The sequence below is a fragment of the Mobula hypostoma genome, chromosome 2 (assembly GCF_963921235.1).
Source record: "Mobula hypostoma chromosome 2, sMobHyp1.1, whole genome shotgun sequence".
In the NCBI taxonomy this organism is placed as follows: Eukaryota; Metazoa; Chordata; class Chondrichthyes; order Myliobatiformes; family Myliobatidae; genus Mobula; species Mobula hypostoma.
Window position 1 is genome coordinate 107,798,831 of NC_086098.1, and position 22,907 is coordinate 107,821,737.

Below are 22,907 nucleotides of genomic sequence, written 5' to 3' on the forward strand. Positions count from 1 at the left end.
AGGTCTGGGAAGAAAGACAAGGGGGGGGGGACCCAGAGGATGGGCAAGGGGTATAGTCAGAGGGACAGAGGGAGAAAAAGGAGAGTGAGAGAAAGAATGTGTATATATAAATAAATAACGGATGAGGTACGAGGGGGAGGTGGGGCCTTAGCGGAAGTTAGAGAAGTCAATGTTCATGCCATCAGGTTGGAGGCTACCCAGCCGGAATATAAGGTGTTGTTCCTCCAACCTGAGTGAGGCTTCATCTTTACAGTAGAGGAGGCCGTGGATAGACATGTCAGAATGGGAATGGGATGTGGAATTAAAATGTGTGGACACTGGGAGATCCTGCTTTCTCTGGCTGACAGAGCGTAGGTGTTCAGCAAAACGGTCTCCCAGTCTGCGTCGGGTCTCGCCAATATATAGAAGCCTACATCGGGAGCACCGGACGCAGTATATTACCCCAGCCGACTCACAGGTGAAGTGTCACCTCACCTGGAAGGACTGTCTGGGGCCCTGAATGGTGGTAGGGGAGGAAGTGTAAGGGCATGTGTAGCACTTGTTCCGTTTACAAGGATAAGTGCCAGGAGGGAGATCAGTGGGGAGGGATGGGGCGGGGGGGGAACGAATGGACAAGGATCTCCCAGTGGCCACACATTTTAATTCCACATCCCATTCCCATTCTGACATGTCTATCCACGGCGTCCTCTACTGTAAAGATGAAGCCACACTCAGGTTGGAGGAACAACACCTTATATTCCGTCTGAGTAGCCTCCAACCTGATGGCATGAACATCGACTTCTCTAACTTCCGCTAATGCCCCACCTCGCCCTCGTACCCCATCCGTTATTTATTTTTATACACACATTCTTTCTCTCCCTCTCCTTTTTCTCCCTCTGTCCCTCTGACTATACACCTTGCCCATCTTCTGGGTTTCCCCCCTCCCCGCCTTGTCTTTCTCCCCGGGCCTCCTGTCCCATGATCCTCTCATATCCCCTTTGCCAATCACCTGCCCAGCTCTTGGCTCCATCCCTCCCCCTCCTGTCTTCTCCTATCATTTTGGATCTCCCCTCCCCCTCCCACTTTCAAATCTCTTACTAACTCTTCCTTCAGTTAGTCCTGACGAAGGGTCTCGGCCTGAAACGTCGACTGTACCTCTTCCTAGAGATGCTGCCTGGCCTGCTGCATTCACCAGCAACTTTGATGGGTGTTGCTTGATATCATGGATCTGTAAGGGATGAAGTTAATTTTGGGTAAAGGAGACCAAACTAATCGATCCAGAAACTTGTGGTGCTTATGTTCCAATTGCACGCTGGGCAAGATAACTATCAACTGAGCCAGCAGATTACCAGAGTTTGAAAATAACTAGTACTTGTTTAGTTGGAACAGCTTAGCACTTCTCAATTCACTTTTTTTTCCCCACACAAAATGATTTTAAAAGTTCACAAAATCAACCTTATGTAATATTTCTCCTGAATGCTCAAAGCAAAAAATAATAAAGCAATAACTTCTTGCTTTGACTGCAATAAATCTCTACTAAAGCATCTTAAATCCCCAGGAGTCCTAACTTTTCTTTATTATACATTTCTAGCAACTTTAGAAAGACTGGTTTGCAGATAGGAGGACTGAGGGTGAATTCTTTGGAGATTGTCAATTTTACATTCCAAACCATAGTGAACATGATGGGAATTTTATTTCACATGCAAACCTGTACACTATTTAAAATAAAGTTTGAAAGAAAGAATGAAGTTCATGTAAATTAAATAGTGATGTACTGCATTACCCAAGTGTAATTACATCTCCTTTTAAAATTACACTTTTTATCCCAATCAAGTTGATCAAATTGTAATGGAATACAAAAGAGGAGTTAAGATGAAAGCTAAAAATAATTTATGGGACATAAATTTTCTTTCTAATAAGATCTGGTTTGCATATTTCGGTGTTCATAGAGGTATTAAAGAGCCAAGCATTCTCCTAGTTTAAAGGCCAACATCCAGCCAGAAAACCTATAGTCATCCAACATCCAATATTGTTTATGGGATTTCTCAGTGTGGTCAGAGCCTGAGCTTTAGTCTACACATGAACCTTCACCTCTCCTCAACCTCCATTACTTAAATTCATCACAGTCCCAGCAACCTCCACCCCCCCAACCCCTGGATTCCATCTGCCCCTCACCCACTCACCTGAGTTTTCTCTCCCCGGTCTTCCCTTTCTATTCTCTCATCCATCTGGTTCCATCTAACCATTATTTTTTCCTTTAACTGTTTCCATTTATCATCTTCCAGCACCCATTTCCCCTCTCCTTTCCTCACCTGGCTCCATTTGACCACCCGATTCTATTTATCACTTTCCAACCTGTGCCTTTACCTCGTTTCTTCCCTCACTGCTCCAAGCCCACAACAGCTTGGTTCAATCTGCCTAACTGTTTTTGTCTCTCAACTTCCCCACCTGGCTCCAACTGCACATCATACCCCATCTTACCCAGTTCCAGAAGTCCCTGCCTCATGCCTCTATTTCCTCTCCTTATACTGGCCATCTTCCCTCTTTCAATTAATCAGTTCCTCCGCAACTGATCTTCATCCAACTCGAACCAGACTGTTTGACAACTTGACTCTGAGAAGTACACAAAATAAAAATGAGAAGGAATGCACTGGGTCATTAGCTCTGACATTTTGATTGAACATGGGGTGAGATGAGAAGAAGTTGAACACAGGAAGAGGAATAATATTTTTGTGCTGATAACATAAACAATTCATTTTCTTGAAAGACTATTGCTCTTAGCTACGAAATGTAATAGATGTTCCAAAGTATTAATTTTCTCTTTTGCCAAAACTTAACCCCTGACATCACAGTGAATAAAGTTCCATTATCTGCACTGCCAAAGACATTTAACACAATTTTTAATCAAATCCTAATTGACATCAGCCCCTGTATCCTCAACCGTGTTTTATGTAAATAAGGAACTGTTCAAGCTCTTTTCTCAACTTAGCAGATAGGGAAGTGTCTCCTATTCATTAAAAAAATTAGGACACGGCTTCTTATGCATGTGTAATAATGGGGTCTTGGCAGCAATGTCACCACTATCAGCCAGGTTTAACAAAAACTCCTGTCCAAATCTCAGAAAAAATCCCCGAGTGTTGTAGGCTGATAACAATTGAAATGTAATAAGCAGCGTCACATGGAGGGACTAGTCTCTGCTCGGTAATAGAAAGTGCACATATGAGTCTCATGCACCTGCTGTGCTTGCTCAAATCCCCAGCCATGGTCCCATGGAAATCAACAGAAAGGACTGCAGAGATGTGTACCCCAGGGGTTCAAGGGTTCTACACATGCTTAATGTTGTTGACCACAGCTAAATTTCTTGCTGCCAGAGAATAAATTCATAAATTTATGTAGAATCTAAGTCAGGCCAGTCAAAGTAATTTGGGTATCCTTATAGAAAAAAAATTAAAACTTAATAATTCTGCTGTACAAAATCAGAAATGCACAAGTAATCATGTGGAAATATTGAGACTATTTCCAGTGGAGCAAAATTGCTAAGAGAAGTAGATAGGGATTTGCAAAATTAAGAAAGGTATCAAGTTACATCTGTAAAAATAGGAGAAGACTCAGGGAAAAAGAAAAAGAGAAAAATCTCCTGGTTTTATTAACCGATTCTATATGTTACAGTATTTACTGCCTTTTACATACATCGTTTGACATGTATTAAAGTCAAGGCTATTTATACTTGCATACGTCTGCTCAAATGAAAAGCAGTTTAAAATACAGCATGGAACAGTTGCAATCACAAGAAACCCGTGACAATGTCCTTACTTTCAGAGGAGGTAAAATAGGTTTGGCTTATCACTGAACAATCTAAAGAACTTCCACAGATGTACTACTGCAAGTATCCTGGTCTAGTATCTCATTTTGATTGCATATGAATGCAAGAAGCTGCAGAGATTAAAGGACTCTGCCCAGTTCATCACAGGAACATTCATCCCCACCATCCGTATTACAAAAGCTTATAGTTCCACATCACCAGGTTCAGAGATAGCTTGTTGAACCAGCCAACACAACCCTCAGCATCATGGTGTGGCAAACCATGATCACTTTGATTATTTTGTACTTGTTTTCAATTGGATCTTTCTTGTGAAAATTGTGTATAATTTCTGCTTATGCTTTTCCTTGTAAATGCTACTTGTGTGCCTGTGATGCAGCTGCGAGTAGGGTTTTCATTACATCCGTGCACATGGCAATGAACACTTAGTTGACTTTGGAAATGCGAGTTTAGAGCATACAAGGTATTCAGCTATAATGTCTGCTTTTTTAAAGCTGAAGGACTGACAGAAAAATTAAGTTTACTGATAATGTTTCTGAAGTAGAACTGAACAGAGAATAAAAAGAGTGGAATCATGAAGCTAGTTCCACTATCCAATGCTTCACCCTGCACAGGTATGTGCATTAATCTAGTTGGGAAGTGTACTGGATCGAATCATCCATAAAACACTTTTAAGTATGATGACAACACAACATTTCATCAACTCCTTTCTTCTTCTACTTGATATATTTGTTTAAATTCCTACGTCTGAGATCACAGATTTAATGTTCGATGAAAGACGGGGAAAAAGGATTAGGGGGCATGTGAGAGAGATTGGACAAACTTGGGTTGTTTTCTCTGGAGCACTGGAGACTGAGGGAAGAGATGATAGAAGTTTAAAATATCATGAGAGGCTTAGATAGAGTAGACAGTATCTTTTCCCTAGAGGTTGAAATGATTACAAATTTAACTGGTTCAGCACAACATTGTACGCCAAAGGGTCTGCACTGTTTTTTGTTCTACGTTCTAAAACAGTGGAAAAATAGAAGCAAAGGAACTATGGCAACAGAAAACACAACCATGGATTCATGTCCATTGAAATCATGCCTCTTTGTGCGCATATGAATGAGAGAAAAGAACATAACAGAAGTGTGATCTCAAATGAAAACTATTTTCAATGCATTTGTAACAAAACCCAGCAAAAACATTGAAAAATATCCCATTTTCAATAGAGTGGTCTTACATTGATCTTTCTATCTTTATTCCGAATTAGCTGCAAGTCTTCAATTGATCGAGAGCCTCATCAGTTCTGCTACCCTAACTGAACTGGAGAGCTAAACATTTATAATAGAAGGCAAGTCACTGCAATCACATTCTCGACTTCAGAGGCACACCATGTTAACTTAGAAACAAGACATTTGGTTTCAATACCGATTTCAAGTGTGATGACGAATGCAATGTCAGCTACGTCCTTGAACCTCTCCCTGCAGTTTTTAAATTGACAACACAAACAATTACAGCAATCTTCGTAGAAGAAAGAGTGGTTGTTACAGAAATCACATTAATTTAGTTTAGTAAGAGCTTACCAAAGTTTCAAGCCATACTGTGCCATGATAAAGCTACACATGGACAAAATGAATGATGAAAGCATTTCCTTTCCCCAGTCATTAGACCAACATATAATAGGTTTTATAATTACCTCCAACCTCCACTGTACATAAGTTATTAATTCTTGAATCAGTATATGCTATTACATATAAATGCCCTGGGTAATGTGTGTAATTCAAAGTCCTATTCCAGAACAACTGATGATAAAATCTGTCTGGAAAAAAAAAGTATCATTTACTGGACTGCTGATGAAGACAGTCAACTGAAGGTGCTGAATTAGGTCATGCACTGTGCTTAATTTTCCTCGAACATCTCCCATCCTTCTTAGGAGTGTAATGGTCAGTCTAATTCAGACAAACTACTATACTTGAGACAGCAAAGGGCTCAGCTAATGAGCACAAATAAATAAGTGCAGATATCCACTGAATAATTTAAGCAGTACCAGCTGAGAAATGAAATGTTTTAAGAACAAAGTGCAGTTGACAGATATGGGTGGATGAATATAAGCAGTTCACTGTATATTCTGTGTAAACCTCATTATATGGCTAACTCTTGGCACTCAGAAGTGTAAATCTTCCCCTCGCCTACCCTCCAGCCTAAGTGAGACAAGCATCAGATTCAAGATCAAATGCACTACTCAGAACTTAAGCAGGCATGGTTAATGATTTGAAAGACTATCTAGAAGACATAGGAGCAGAATTAGGCTATTCGGGACATCAAGTCTGCTCTGCAATTCCACCATGGCTGATTTATTATCCCTCTCAACCCCATTCTTTTGTCTTCGCCTCGTAACTTTTGACACCCTTACTAATCAAGAACCTATCAACTCCGCTTTAAATATACCCAAAGACTTGGCCTCCACAGCCGTCTGTGGCAATGAATTCCACAGATTCACCACTATCTGGCTAGGGAAATTCCTCCTCGTCTCTGTTCTAAATGGACATTCCTCTGTTCTGAGTCTGTGCTCTCTGGTCCTAGACATCCCCCCCGCCCCCCACACCCATCCAAAGGAAATATCCTCTCCACATCCACTCCATCTACAACTTTCAATTTCGATAATTTCAATGAGCTCCCTGCGCATTTTTCTAAACTCCAACAGGTACAGGCCCAGAGCCATCAAATGCTCCTCATATGTTAACCCTTTCATTCTTGAAATCATTGTCATGAACCTCTTCTGGAACCTCTCCAGTGGCAATACATTTTTCTTAGCTAAGAGTTCCAAAACTGCTCACAATACTCCAAGTGCAGTCTGACCAATGCCTCATAGTGCCCCGGCCCTGCATCCTTGCTTTTATATTCTAGCCCTCTCAAAATGAATGCCAACATTGCATTTGCCTTCCTTACAAACTCAACTTGTAAGTTAACCTTTATGGAATCTAGCACAAGGACTCCCAAGCCCGTTGCACCTCCGATTTCTGAAATTTCTCCCTGTTTAGAGAACAGTCTATGTGTTTATTCCTTCTACAAAGTGCATGACCATACACTTCCCAGCACTACATTCCATCTGCCATCTCTTTGCCCATTCCCCTAATCTACCTAATCCTTGCTTCCTCGGCACTACCTGCCCCCCCACCTACCTTTGGATCATCCACAAACCTGGCCACAAAGCCATCAATTCCATCATCTAAATCACTGACATACAACGTAAAGAGAAGTGGTCCTAATAGCAACTCTGCAGAGCTCCATTAGTCACCAGCAGCCAACTAGAAAAAGCTGCCTTCTTTCCCACTCTTGGCCTGCTGCCAGTCAGCCAATCTTCTATCCATGCTGGTACACTTTCTGTAATACCATAGGCTCTTGTCTTATTTAGCAGCCTCATGTGCAGTACCTTGTCAAAGGCCTTCTGAAAATCTAAATAAACATTTTGTTTTTCAACCACATATATGATCAGCAAAATGTCTGTAGCCACCTCATTACCCTGAGTAAAGGGATCAATAGATATATTTGAGTTATTCTCAACACCAATAGGAAGAGGAACCAAAGATTTAATAGGGGAATTGAAACTCATTCTTCTTGGATTCGATTGCCAATGACCCCTGCGTGAACTGCCTGTGCAAAACTGGGCAAGTAAGTACATAGATCAACGATAAGACTCCGTGCAGTAAAATTACATATTGATATGTACTAAATACTAATGACTGAAAGTCCGTTACCATCAGATTCATTGTGCTGAGAAAGTTTGCAAACATCACTGTAAAGTGTCTTCTACAGGTAATTTCAATTAATGGTTTACAAGCGAATTTCTTTGCCATCAGAATACTGAAATTTTAAATAAATTATTAAGTGCAGCTTAATTTTTTAAAGTTGCATTCATTTTTATTGATCTGGCTTCTATTGGACAGGCTTATTGGAATGATTCTAGGAATTTAAGTGTACTGTATGAGGAATGTCTGGAAGTTATATTCCCTGGAGTTCAGGAAAATGAGGGGGAATCTCAGAACCATTTCCAAAGTTAGAAGTCCTGAACAGATTAGGTAAGGCAAAGTTATTTCCCATGGAAGAGGAGTTTAGGACAAGAGGGCATGACTTCAGGATTACAGTATGTCCATTTAGAACAGAGATGCGGAGAAATTACTTTAGTCAGAGGGTGGTAAATCTGTGGAATTTGTTGCCATGAGCGGCTGTGGAGGCCACTTCATTGTGTGTATTTAAGGCAGAGATAGATAGGTTCTTGATTAGCCAGGGCATCAAAGGGTGTAGGGAGAAGGCAGGGGAGTGGGGATGACTGGAAGAATTGGAACAGCCTATGATTGAATGACGGAGCAGACTCGATGGGCCAAACGGCCTACTTCCGCTCCTATATCTTATGGTCTTAAGTCACTGTGTCATTCAGGATTTTTTAAAAAGTTATTGACATTGCTTTAGAACTTTACTCAGAATATTTTTACTGTTAGTCAGGAAAAGGTTGGGAAGAGTCCTTTAAGGGTCTTTTAAGCTGCATTGAATTACTTATTTACCTACTTATGGAGCAGGCACTTCCAGCCCAATGAGCCACACTGCTCAGCAACACCCCCATTTAACACTAGCCTAATCACAGATAATTTACACTGATTAATTAACCTCCTAACCAGTCCATCTTTGGGCTGTGGGAGGAAACTGCAGCACCAGGAGCAAACCCACACAGTCACACCCTGAGCAGTAATACCAGTCGTGCTAATCACCACACTACCATGGCACCCCACAAATGCAAATCACCATGTGTGAGACATGGGCTTGTTTTAATGTTTTGTGCTGGAAATGCATTGTGATAAATTTAGACATTGCAATGCTGACATAATTTAATAATAATGCAGATTTCCAGAAAATAATCCAACTGCAGTCTGTCCTACAGCACGAGTGATTCAAGTTGAACCAGCATGCAGGCAGCAACAGTTAACAAGGGCAGGGAATACACTTAAAAGTCCAGTTCATGCAATCTGAGGCAGCAACTAGCAAACTGAGATATGGAGATTCTGGATGCACATACAAGCAGGCAGTAAGTGTAACTATGATTGGTAAGAGAAGTAATGGAATAGATAGGGGGCAATAGCTGAATGTGAGACTAAACTAAAGATGATTGACATGCTTCAATAAGGAGAAAGACAGAATATGTTGAATATGAATTCAACATATTGATCCTTATTCTCCATTAGTGGTATAAATTTTTAAATCGAATTTCCTTACAAGATTTCTCAATGTTTTCAACTTTTCACATTTACAGCACCTGGATTTTAAGTAATGAGATTAATATTAGACATGGTGTAAAGTATTACAGAGTTGGCAATAGAAACGGCACTGAGAAGGGAAGAAATATGGAGCTACAGAATGAGAAGTCCACATTATTGTCAGAAGACTAGCCAATGGGATTATTTATGGTCTGGATTTATTCCAGGCTAGCAGAGGATCTAGTGCACATATATCTTTGAAGAGATGCTTTTCAAACATTATGGGGTGATTAATTCAAAAAAAGGCAGATAGATTGCTGGCAAGATCACATTGAGTTTGAAGGGAGTTTGGTACCATGTCCTAAAATAATGGCAAAAGTGGTAACCATGATAGAACATTAACAGGGCAAAAGATTCAGTGAAAAACTTACAAGCAGTTCTGGCATCAACCAGTCACGATGCTATTGATATGAGAAATGCAGTGGAAGGATCTTGCCTAATTTCAATATAAAATCCAATAGAAAAATTGCATTTCTCACTTAGACTGATACAAGTTATAATTTCTTGGACATCTAACTTAAACTTTGCTTAAAGACTAATTTTTAAAAAGCACACCATGGACATTCCTACAAATTCTTAGTTTTATTGCCGAGTAATTTATTATTTATTTATGGGTGTGTAATTTGCTTTGATCGCCTGCCTAGGAGAAAGACATCTTGAGCAGTCTCCACCTCAATCCTTTAATGAAGACTGTGACATGACATTTCTAGTACACAAGTATAAAGGAGAATGAAGTAATGTTACTCCAGATCTGATGCAGTACAAAAATAAACAACAAATACAATAAATATAAATACGTAAGGTAGCTTATATACATAGATTGATTATATATTTATAACGTGATGCTACGCACAGGAGTCACTGACAGGAAATGATAAAGTAGTGGTTGTTGGGGGTGTGGAGGAGTGGCGTGTTAGTGGGTGGAGGTGTTGATCAGCCTTACTGCTTGGGGAAAGTAACTGTCTTTGAGACTGGTGGTGCTGGCATGGATGTTACGATGAGGAGTGGGACAAACAGTCCATCAGTAGGGTGGCTGAGATCCTTCATGATGTTACCGGCCCTTCTTCTGCCACTTTTCTGTATGCACATCCTTGATGGCGGATAGGCTGGTGCTGATGATGGTTAGGCAGATTTGACTATGCACTGTGGAGCTTTCCAGTCTGCCACAGTGCAGTCTCCATACCACGCAGCAATGTAATTTGCTAGGATGCTCTCTACTGCACATCTGTACTCACATCATTCTACAGATGTGCATACTCCAGCTCTCTTCAGCCTCCTCAGAAAGTAGAAGCGTTGGGGAGCTTTCCTGACTGTGTATAACGTCCTCTAAGCCGATGATTTGCAGTTTATTTTTCAACATTGAACACGTGTCTTCAGCTCCTGTGCCTCCTCCCTATGGGCAGCAATGAGGAGGGGGCCAGTCCAGGATAGTGAGGGTCCTTCTTGAGGCACCACCTTCAGAAGATGTCTATGATGGTGGGGAGGTTAATGCCCATGATGGAGCTGACTGAGTTTACAAAGCTCTGCAGTCTCTTTCGATCCCGCGCATTGCAGCCTTCATAACCAGGCGGTGATGCAATCGGTCAGAATGCTCTCCCCCTTATATCCACAAAAATTTGGTGACGTACCAGATCTCCTCATGTCCCAATCAAGTATAGCTGCTGATGAGCCTTCTTCAAGACTGCACCAATATTTAGGGACCAGGATAAATCTTCGGAGATGTTGACGCTCATGAACTTGAAGCTGCTCACCCCTCAATGAGGACAGCACTCAACCAGGCAAGTAGGCAATACTGCAGTATACTCTTGACTTGCGCAGCATAGATTTGGGGAAGTCCAGAGTTGAGCCAACTACCATATCATTCTCAGCTTTCACCTGCACCATTGTCTTAGTACTTGCACTGCTTGTCTTAGTATATTTGTAGCCTCTCCAAACCTCATCCCCAGCTCCCATCCTTGCTATCCTAGACATCAATGAGACAGCTGGCAATGACAATACTATTTATTGCTGAAGATAAGTGGTACAGCTCTCTCTTGCAGCAAGTAGTTTTCCCCGGTACTTACGTAGCACTAACGCCACTTACCACTGACTGGCCAATGCTCAAATTTCGACAAAGCTTTACCTCATCTAAAAGTTTTAAATCAGACTTTGGCCTCCCAAACTGCTCCAGAAACAGCACTGTATGACTTGCCATATGCAAGACTTTTCAAGTTCAAATGTTTCAGATCATCAACCATTTTAGATATTTACCCCATATTAGTAACACATTTGCTATCCCTCTTTCCTCTTCTGGTAACTTCAGAAGTCATTAATATCCTTTTTTTTATACCTCCCACAGGCCTGCTTTTTTTAAAACCCTTATTCTGCTCTTTTACCTGGAAACGCCACCATTTACATCACTTAGTCTCACCCCGTGTCTCTCAGGTTCCAGGATAAGTGGTGGTGACTTAAAACTGAGGTGCGTAGGAATTTCTTCTCACGCAGGGTGCTGAATTTTGGGAATTTCCTACCCCACAGAATCACAGAGACTCAATCACTGGAGGTATCTGAAGAAAAGGAGGTACTTTTGAAAGATCAGGGAATTCAGGCCCAAAAGAGGAATTGAGGACTGAGACAGAAAACAGGCAGCCTACCTTTGCTCCTGTTTCTTGAGTTTTGCTGTTCACACTTTAATAGTTTTTTTCTGTCCACCAACACACACCACCCCAGGCCTCATTCCCTCTGCAACTTTAAACTTTGCTTCTTTGTGGCTGCTCAAGTTCAAGTTTATTGTCAAACTATGTACACTATATCACCATATACATTACCCTGAGATGCATTTTCTTGCAGGCATTCAACGTAGATACAAAGAAACACAACAGATCAATGAAACGATGGGAAAACAACCAATGGGCAAATACAAAAAAGATAAATAACAACAATAATAATAAATAAGTAATAAATAATATTGAGAATATTGAATTGTCAAGTACTTGATGTGAGTGTTGAGGTAATTAAGTTATCCACTTTGGTCAGAAACCTAATTGTTGAAGGGGATAACAGTTCCTGAACTTGGCGGTGTGGGACCTAAAACTTTCTCATCCTTCTAACAACAGTGAGAAGAGAGCTCTTTCTGGTATGCATATTCTGACGTTCAACATGAAGGAGAATGCCTTGATGAGACTGTGGTCACTCCTGCCAACTGTGTCAAATATTGTTCTCCACCAAAAACAAAATTCAGGGTGTAATATGACATCATCAATATAGCTTGGTGGTGGGAAGACGTATGTGAAGAATTTATGAATACATAACAGAATAATCCATGTTAATTTGTTGCCTGAGAAACTATATATTATATTGTGCAATTAACATTTTTCTCTCAGCTCCTTCAGTTTTATATTAGATATTCTTAATACAATTAAGCATTCCAAAGTACTTCAGAGTAGGAGCTCACACGTAACCACCTTTCCCTCCCTGTGGCACCAAGCCCAATCTTTAGCAGCTGAGACTGCCTTGGATGTGATAATAAACCTTCTCTACCTCTACTTCGGCTGCAAAAATCATTAGGTATTACATTTCTCTTGATTGTTGTTTGCCTTTTAAAAAACAATTACAAACTATTAAGGGGTTAAAACAGTTTTCAGCATAAGAAAGAGATGAAAGTCACTGCGGCACCAAAGTATGATTTACGCATCTCCCAGTACTGTGAGTGAAAAGAAAGGTCATTATTCATACAGGGATAATTAAGTCAAATTACATATTTGCGAAAAAAAATTCTGCTACTGTAGTGGATGCTGTGATATTTTACTCTTCATTAAATAGATGAGGGAGGCTGCAGCTTTGTCCTTTATGGTACTTTGATTACCCTTCTAAGAGTTTTATGACTGTTTTTGTATAAACAAAGAAATGTTTTTGTTATTACAGAAGAATGAAAAAACAATATCTTGATTTAAGTAATCCTCTAATTTCATTGTATTTTGTTATTTAAAAATGCGAGGCAAAGTACAACCAGTTCTGCAGTAACACATAGATTGCCAGAATGGTTCATATTATCTTCAGATGCACAATCAATAAAACTGTCTTATTAAGTTTTGAAGATAACAGGGGAGAAGGAATTTAAAACAATTTTGATGTAAAATAACAAAATATGTAAGCAAGTATGAGGATTATGATTATTAAACACTCATTTAATAAGGGCATTGTCATGTAATGTAGGATAATTGATTTCACATTCAAAGTATTAATATAATAAAATCTAATTTTTAAGCAACCATGAGAGTGAAGTATCATCTAAATTAACATAACACCATCAGTTCCATTAATCAATGATGTAAAACAGCTTATATTGTGAGTGAAGTACCTCATCACAAAAGTTGAATTTGCAATTCAAAGAGTCATTTAGTTCATATAAGCATAAACTATTTATATTGATAACTGAAGCAAAGAGAACAGGCAAATAGCAGAACTGAATGCTGATCAATGGCTCAGTGAACACAGACACCAGCAGCTGATGGAAACTGCTTTCTTCCATACAAGGACTTTACTCCTTAGAACGTGGAAGGCTGAGGGGATAGAGGTATACAAAATTATATAGGGTATATTTAGGGTAAATGCAAGCAGGCTTTTTCCACTGAGGCTGGGTGGAACTACAACTAGAGGTCACAAACTTGGGAGAAAATCTGCAGATGCTGGAAATCCAAGCAACGCACACAAAATGGTGGAGGAACTCAGCAGGCCAGGCAGCATCTATGGAAAAGAGTAAACAGTTGATGGGTCTCAGCCTGAAACATCAACTGTTTACTCTTTTTCAAAGATCCTGCCCAACCTATTGAGTGTGACAAGAAGAGGTCATAGGTTAAGGATGAAAGGTGAGAAGTTTAAGGGGAACATGAGGGGAAACTTCATCTCTCAAAGGTTCATGAGAGTGTGGAACGAGCTGCCAGTGCAGGTGATGCCTGTGAGCTCAATTTCAATGTTTAAGAATAGTTTGGTAAGGTACGTGGATGGTAGGGGTATGGAGGGCTGTGGTCCCGATGCAGGTCGATGGGAGTAGGCAGTTTACTGCTTCTGTGCTGTACTTTTCTATGACTCTACGAAGTGGTCTCCCTTCTCCCACCAACTTTGCTGAGAACTAGGTCCCACCTCTCCAGGCCCCTGATCCAAACTCTCCTGCAACCTAGTCACTCCCAGGCACCTGTCTCTGCTCAGCTTCTCCTTCTGGGCCTGAAAACAGGTAAGAGCCTACAACACCAGACAAGCCAACAATCCTACACACAGGGGTGTTGCCAAGCCTGCTTTGCTGCTTGTCCAAGTTAAGCATATTATTCCAAATGTAATCTAGCATTGCATAGATAGAATGCAATAGGACTGGAGAGAGGGATAAATTTGTTGTGAACAGAAGCCTAGAAAGCAACAAAAATAAAACAATACTGAAATAATGTCTAGGTAAACAGTGCATTTTTAGAAATGTAACTTGATGTACAAGTATTGGACCAGACAAAAAAAACACCATGTGAAAGGTGAGAGAAAAACTTCAGAATGATGCATGATAAAAAAATATTAAATCACATAAAAAAGGCAGCTACATTATAGAGTTCTTAATAGTGCCACCAGCATCCGAAGGCCATTAAGCTAGAAAATAAGTTAGTGGTAACTCGGACAGTTAACATGGTGTATCAAAAAGTCATTTGTCGAAGATAACAAATATGTTAAATAGCAACAAAAGGACCAGGTCAACCAATCACTGAGCACTAAAAAGATTATTGAAGCCACAGTAAGAATAACGGTACCTAACAGAAAATCCTGGAAGCACCCAGCAAGTCAGGCAGCATTCATGGAGAGTGAAACACAGCTGACATTTCAGGTCAATGATCTTTAATCAGGACAAGGAATAAATTGAAAGAAACCCTGTTTTAGATTTAGGAAAAGGGGAGAAGTAGAGAGAACGAAGATGAAATAAGTGGTGGTAGCAGTGACAACTGTGAGAAGGTGGAAAGGCTTTGTTATTGTAGATGGTCTGTATGGAGGTGATGTAAATGCAAGAGAAATGAGAACAGAGGGCAGAGAGAAGATCTAAAGAACAGCTCCATTCAGTTGCTAGGGTAGTCATATGATTTCTGCCCTCTTGCTTTAACTCCCTAACCCATTCCCACTCTGGCTTCCATCAATTATGTCCTGCACTATTCCAATAAAGCTCAACAGACAGCATTTTGCTGCTATCTCAGTCAGTTCAAGAATTCCAGTTAACAAGCTTTTCTAGACTGTCCCAAAAGTAGCCATTTCAAATTAATGGTCATCTACCTGCAATAATAACTACAATCCAGTTAGTCTCAGGGCTGGTGTGTGCAGTGATCCAGTTTTAGGCTGATCAGTGCAGTAATCCAGTCATTGACAGTCTTGGGCTGATCAGCGCAGTAATCCAGTCACTCTCAGTGTCATTCTGCTCAATACAGTGATCCAGTCACTCTCAGTCTCATTCTGATCAATCCAGTGATCCAGTCACTCTCAGTCTCATTCTGCTCAATACAGTAATCCAATCATTCTCAGTCTCATTCTGATCAATCCAGTGATCCAGTCACTCTCAGTCTCATTCTGCTCAATACAGTGATCCAGTCATTCTCTGTGTCATTCTGCTCAATACAGTGATCCAGTCACTCTCAGTGTCATTCTGCTCAATACAGTGATCCAGTCACTCTCAGTCTCATTCTGATCAATCCAGTGATCCAGTCACTCTCAGTGTCATTCTGATCAATACAGTGACCAGTCATTCTCTGTGCCATTCTGCTCAATACAGTGATCCAGTCACTCTCAGTCTCATTCTGATCAATCCAGTGATCCAGTCACTTTCAGTGTCATTCTGCTCAATACAGTGATCCAGTCATTCTCTGTGTCATTCTGCTCAATACAGTGATCCAGTCACTCTCAGTGTCATTCTGATCAATACAGTGATCTAGTCACTGAGTCTCAGACTGATGAATACAGCGATCCAGTCACTCAGCCTCAGACTGATCAATAGTGATCCAGTCACTGTCAGTCTCAGACTGATCAATAGTGATCCAGTCACTGACAGTCTCAGACTGATCAATAGTGATCCAATCACTGTCAGTCTCAGACTGATCAATACAGTGATCTAGTCACTGTCAGTCTCAGACTGATCAATGCAGTGATCCAGTCACGGTCAGTCTCAGACTAATCAATACAGTGATCCAGTCATGGTCAGTCTCAGACTAATCAGTACAGTGATCCAGTCACTGTCAGTCTCAGACTGATTGGTACAGTGATCCAGTCACTGTCAGTCTCAAACTGATCGGTACAGTGACCTAGTCACTGACAGTCCCAGGGATGATGTGTGCAGGGACCCAGTCACTGTCAGTCCCAGGGATGATGGGTGCAGGGAGCTAGTCACTGTCAGTCCCAGGGATGATGGCTGCAGGGACCTAGTCACTGTCAGTCCCAGGGATGATGTGTGCAGGGACCCAGTCACTGTCAGTCCCAGGGATGATGGCTGCAGGGACCTAGTCACTGTCAGTCCCAGGGATGATGGCTGCAGGGACCTAGTCACTGTCAGTCCCAGGGATGATGGCTGCAGGGACCTAGTCACTGTCAGTCCCAGGGATGATGGCTGCAGGGACCTAGTCACTGTCAGTCCCAGGGATGATGGCTGCAGGGACCTAGTCACTGTCAGTGTCAGGGATGAGGCACACAATTATTCACCATCAGAATGCTTCCAATAGAATTAATAAAAGAGGTATTTTTTATCTATCTTAGTAAAAGATCTCTTGGAAGAAAATTTGTTTCCATGCATCAAAGCTGAATCTTTGTCACATCTCTTTCATAGCCACTGAAAATAACTTTATCATTTGCCAAGGACAACAGGTACCATTTCAATAGTGTATTGAGTAGAGGTTTCCATTTTTCAATCAATCGGTTTATATGTACCGCCGGTATGGATGCATGGCAGTGAAGAATGCACAAACACAGTTAGTAATGTTTCCCTTTGCCGTAACTGCTTTGACAAGTTTGGAATGTCTACTCCTCCACTGCAGTCTGACAGATTTTTATTTAAATTCTGATTAAGATCTATAACTCTAGAATCTCCATGCTAGGCTCCTCTATCTTTTTACTTCTTTATATAGTCCTGAATAACCTCCAGCTTTAGCTGTCTGTTTTTAGATTCTTCAGCTAAATGTTGCTTGCTAGTGTTTGGCTCAACTTACAAATGGAAGTTGATGTAAACAGTGCTGACAATCATTCAAAACGTTATCATGCACAGCGTTTTGCTATTCACCATTCCACCCCCCCCACCCTGCCCTCACTTCTGCCATCACCAATCCTTCTTGAAGCAGTGGTAGCAGCCACCAGTACTAAAATGCTTGTGGCTGTGTCCAGGCAAACTGGACAATAGAAGCTTCAAAGACATTCAACACTGAGCACATGACTGTCAAGGTTGACTCCAGTCCCCACTCAAAACCCGTGTGCCCAGGAAAGCAAATGGCACATTCAGCTTTCGTGAAAGAAGATTTGAGTACAAAGAGTAACAATGACAGTTATACAGCGCTTTAACCTGGAGTGCAGCATATAATTTTGGTTTCCTTAACCTAAAAAAATGAAAAACACTATTATAGAGGGAGTACAGCAAGATTTACTTGGCTGGTTCCTGGGAAGGGCAGATTGAGTAGGGTAGTTCTGTATTCTCTAGAGTGTAAAAGGATTGAGAGGCAATCTCATTAAAATGTATACGGTCCTTTCAAGACAGACAGGATGTTCTCCTTGGCTGAGGAGCTTTGTTCATAAAGAACAGACTACTTAGGAGTGTAGTGAGGAGCCGTTTCTTCAGAGGATGGTGAATTTTTGAAATCCTTTAGTCCAGAAGGCTGTAAAGGCTCAGTCAATGTTGGGATTCAAAGCAGCTATCTTTGGACTACTAGATATTAAAGAAATCAAATGGATGGAGATGTCACACTTTGAGTATTGTGTTCAGTTCTGGTTGCCTCAATAAAGGAAAAATGTGGAAGCTTTAGAGAGGGCGCAGAGAAGATTTACCATGAAGCTGCCTAGATAAAGAGAGCGTGTCTTATGAAGAAAGGTTGAGCGAGATAATGCCTTTCTCTTTGAAGTGAAGGAGGATAGCAGGTAACTTGATAAGACACAAAGAGATATAACAGAAAGAATAGCCAGCGCCTTTCTCCCAGGGGGGCAATACAAGAGGATATAATTTTAAAGTTGTTAGAGTATAGTACAAGGGAGATGTCAGGCATAGTTTTTTAAAAAAACATAGAGATTGATGGTAGCGTGGAACACATTGTAAGGAGTGGTGGTAGAGGCAGATACATTGGGACATTTAGATACTCTTAGGCACATGGATGAAAGAAAAATGGAAGACTATGTGGGAGGAAAGGGTTAACTGGGTCTTAGAGTAGGTTAAAAGGTCGGCACAACATTGTGGGCAAAAGAGCCTGTACTGTTCTATGCTGCAAATGTTGGTTGAGGTTAAAGATTATTTGTGATATTGTTGAATGACAGAACCAAGCTTAAGCAGCCGAATAGTCCATATCTCCAAATTCTGAAGTTCCAATGCACAAGAAGTACGCCACCTTTTACTATTAAAACACACACACAGAGTTTCATCAGCAGCTTCTGCTTCTTCTAAATTTAACACAGACTGAGACTTGGAGACATTCTGACAGCTCAGCGAGCAACACACACAACCACTGAGTTATTAGGACAACACAGCTCTGTCAGCTTTATTGAAAACAACATGAATTGTTTGCCTCAGACAATAACACGTACCTTGAATGAGTTCAAATTCTGCAGTGATGGAGGGAGAGAGGCAGTTGAGGATGCTAGTATGAGTAACAGCTCCAGACAGGTGCTTGCTGGGAAGATCATGCAGTGCACACCAATATTCTTCTCCCATTTCTCCTGCATACTGGGGGGGGGGGGGCAGGGTGACAAAAAAAGATACTTGTGATAACCATAATTTGAAAACTTTCAAGAGAATACTTCACAAAACATAGGAAAATACATCTCAGTACATGCTCTTTGGCCCACCATGTTGTACCAACCCTTTAACCTACCCCGATATGAATCTAACCTTTCCCTCCCACATAGACCTCCATTTTTCTTTCATTCATCCAAGAGTCTCTTAAACACCTGTAAAATATCTGCCTCTACCAGTGCTCACTCACCTACCACTCTCAGTAAAGACCTGTCTCTGACAGCTCCCCCACCACACACACACACACACACACACACACACACACACACACACACACACACACACGCTTTCCTCGAAATGCCTTGAAGTTCTATCCCTTTGTATTAGCCATTTCCAAATTGGGAAATAGTATCTGGCTATCCACTCTTATCTATGCCTATTATCATCTTGTACACCTCTATCAAGTCAACTCTCAAACTCCTCCTCTCCAAAGAGAAACGCCCTAGCTCACTCAACCTATCATGAGGATTGATCTCTATTCCAGACAGCATCCTGACAAGTTTTTCCTGCACCCTCTCTTAACCTCTATATCTTTCCTACAATGAAGTGGCCAGAACTGAACACAATATGCCTAGTGTGACCTAACCAGAGTTTCAAAGACTGAATTTCCAATAAAACTACAAAAAGGACATGGCAGCTGACAGTCTTCAACAGCTTTCCCCATTAGAGAACAACAGTAGGATTAATGACAGGAGTCAGTACGTACATATCCACGGCAACAGATGTATTACTGGATGATTGTCAAGATAAAAAAAATACCCATTTGGATGGCACCAAATTAATTTGTATTTGCATGCTTAAAAAACCCAAGAAATAATATGTCTCCATAAATCTCATCAGAGCTGTTGTACACGATTAATGAAGCTGATGAGTTTAGAATGCACTCCAGCTTCTAATTTCTTGTTCCATATAATCCTTAAATCACATAATGGACAGAGTAGAACCTACTCTTTGCCATCTGGTTCTCGCATCTCCAATCGTTCTAACACCCCATTCTCCTCACCATCCACCCACACAAAGACACAGACAGGAATTTAATCTCCCACTCATAGGATATCAACATTTAGGGAAGCTAACCTGAATAAAAGCAGTAAAGTTAACAATTAATTTGTACAATTAAAGCTTCATAGATTTACAATCAATTCAGAAACAGAACTCAAAATAATGCAGGGTAATTTTCATAATACCAGAAACATTATTGAAAATATACATTCCTGATGAAAGGTCATCAACCTTAATTTTACTCCTTCCACAAATATCCAGAGGCTGGGCAGCACATTTCTAATGGTCTATCTTATTTCATCTCCTCTTCTCCATAGTGATTAACTAAGAACAACAAGCCTCCATCACCCTCTCTCAGCCAGCACTGCCACTGGCCACACACAAGTTCATTCAACTGATGCTAGTTCAGCACACTGTTCAGCAACAGTCTCCCGTCCCAATTAAGAGATAGAGTGTACCAAATAAATGAATGGAATCCCAGCTATTGCATAAATTAGTTTTTAATTCTTTAAGATTTGCTCCAAATAAGCAGCAATCCCAATTAACCAATGGCCTAATTAAATGGGCCATTGTATTTGATAAATGTGTTCATTGATTTCAAATAGGGCAAGTCCCAAAATGTCAATGATAGAACTAAAAAGAATGGGCAATCAGAATCTCCCCAGTCAAATGATCAGAAAGAGGGTCAGCTGCCACTCAACTACGTAGTTCTTAAGAATTGGTTTACTAATGCTTAATGTGCATGTTTCACCTTTCCTAAGAGGACTGATGTATGGATTATTAAATAACTTAATTTGCATTAATCAGTGTGAAGCTGAACCATGTAGACTAAGTTCCATCTTTCATGAGAACTTATGATAAACACGTCATGAATTGCTGTTAGAGATTTATAGAACTCCAGATAAGAGACAATGATGTTTCAGTTTAATTTAGCCCTCTATACATTTTGAGACGAGACTTCTCAAATTCTCTTTCAATTAATATCTTCTGATACCATTTGAAGCTGAAACGCCTAAGGAATTGTTTGGCTTTTAAGTCAAATCTGCTTCAGGTCTGATAGAAAGGTAATGTCATCCTAATGGAAAAGATTAAATACATTATTATTTCCTGGAGTTTCTAATTAACTTTTCCAACAATTCTAGAATCTAATAAGGAGTATTTATAAGGAGTAATTTAGTGTAAATTGACAATTTACATTCTAAATGAATGAAACTATTATTATACAATTTCATTGAGGAAGTTGGAGAAATATAAACAAGTATAGTTTTAAACATCTACTGAAAATTAAAAGGAACCCAACGACCCTGTGATATCAGTTTGAGGCCGCGGTGAGAGCATCCTTCGGGGGGTGAACGCAGAAAAGCATCTGGCCCACAGAGAGCACCTGGCCAAGTACTGAAGACCTGTGGTAATCAACTGGCTGGAATGTTTACTGATACCTTTAACCTCTCACTTCAGCAGTCTGAGGTAACGACCTGCTTCAAGCAGGCTTCAACCCTACCATTGTCCAAGAAGAACCTGGTAACCTGCCTCAATGACTATCGCCAGTAGCACTTACACATGGGATAAGAGTGTTTTGAGCAGTTCATGATGAAACACATCAACTCCTGCCTGAGAAATTACATGGATCCACTTTAATTTGCCTACCGGCATAATATGTCCACAGCAGATGCCATTTCTTTGGTTCTTCACTCAACCCTAGAACATCTGGACAGTCTAGATGCATACATTAGGATGCTCTTCATTGACTGCAGGTTTGCATTCAACACTATCATCCACTCAAAACTAATCAATAAGCACCAAGATCTGAGCCTCAATACCTCCTCATGCAACTGGGTCCTCGATTTCCTCACTTGCAGACCCCACTCAGTTCGGATTGGCAACAACACCTCCTCCACAATCTCCGTCAGTACAGGTGCACCACAAGGGGGTATGCCTAGCTCCCTATTCTACTCACTTTATACTTATGATTGTGAGGCTAAGCACAGCTCCAATGCCATATTTCTGTTTGCTGACACCACCACTGTTGTGGGCCAAATCAAAAGTGGTGACAAATCAGCATATAGGAGGGAGATTGAAAATCTGGCTGAACGGTGCCATAACAACAACCTCTCACCCAATATTGCTAAAACCAAAGGGCTGGTTATTGATTACAGGAGCAGGAAAAAGGAGGTTAGTGAGACAGTCCTCATCAGGGGATCAGAGGTGGAAAGGGTCAGCTGTTTTAAGTTCCTCTGTGTTATCATTTCAAAGGATCTGTCATGGGTCCAGCATCTAAGTGCCATTACAAGACATAGCAGCACCTCTATCTTCCTTACAAGTTTGCAAATATTTGGCACTTCAACTAAAACTTTGACAAACTTCTATAGATGCATGGTGGAGAGTACATTGACTGGTTGCATGACGTCCTAGTATGGAAATACCAATGCCCTTGAGAGGAAAACATACAATAATTAGTGGATACAGCCCAATCCATTACAGGAAAAGTCCTCCCCACCATTGAGAAAACCTACAAGGAACGCTGTCCCAGGAAAGCAGCATCCATCATTAAGGACCCCCACCATCTAAGTCATGCTCTCTTCTCACTGCTGCCATCAAGAAGGACATACAGGAGCCTCAGGTCGCACATCACCAGATTCAGGAATAGTTATTACCCTTCAACCATCAGCCTCCTAAACCATGGAGGGGATAACGTCACTCAAATGCACTTGCCCAATCACTAAACTAATTCCACACTGAACTGACCCACTTTCAGGGATACTACAACTCATGCTCTCAATATTTATTGCTTATTGATTTATACATATTATTTAGACAGAGAAACAGAAACCCTACAGAA

The 22,907-nt window shown here is 40.8% G+C and overlaps 1 protein-coding gene across 1 annotated transcript in view; it reads right to left on the reverse strand.

The window, feature by feature from the left end:
- Positions 1 to 22,907, reverse strand: part of ube3d (ubiquitin protein ligase E3D) — a 185,576-nt gene that overhangs the window by 38,026 nt on the left and 124,643 nt on the right. Inside the window, exon 9 of the mRNA XM_063040347.1 lies at positions 18,859 to 18,997. Coding sequence (XP_062896417.1) covers positions 18,859 to 18,997 — 139 coding nt within the window. The remainder of the gene's footprint in view (positions 1 to 18,858; positions 18,998 to 22,907) is intronic.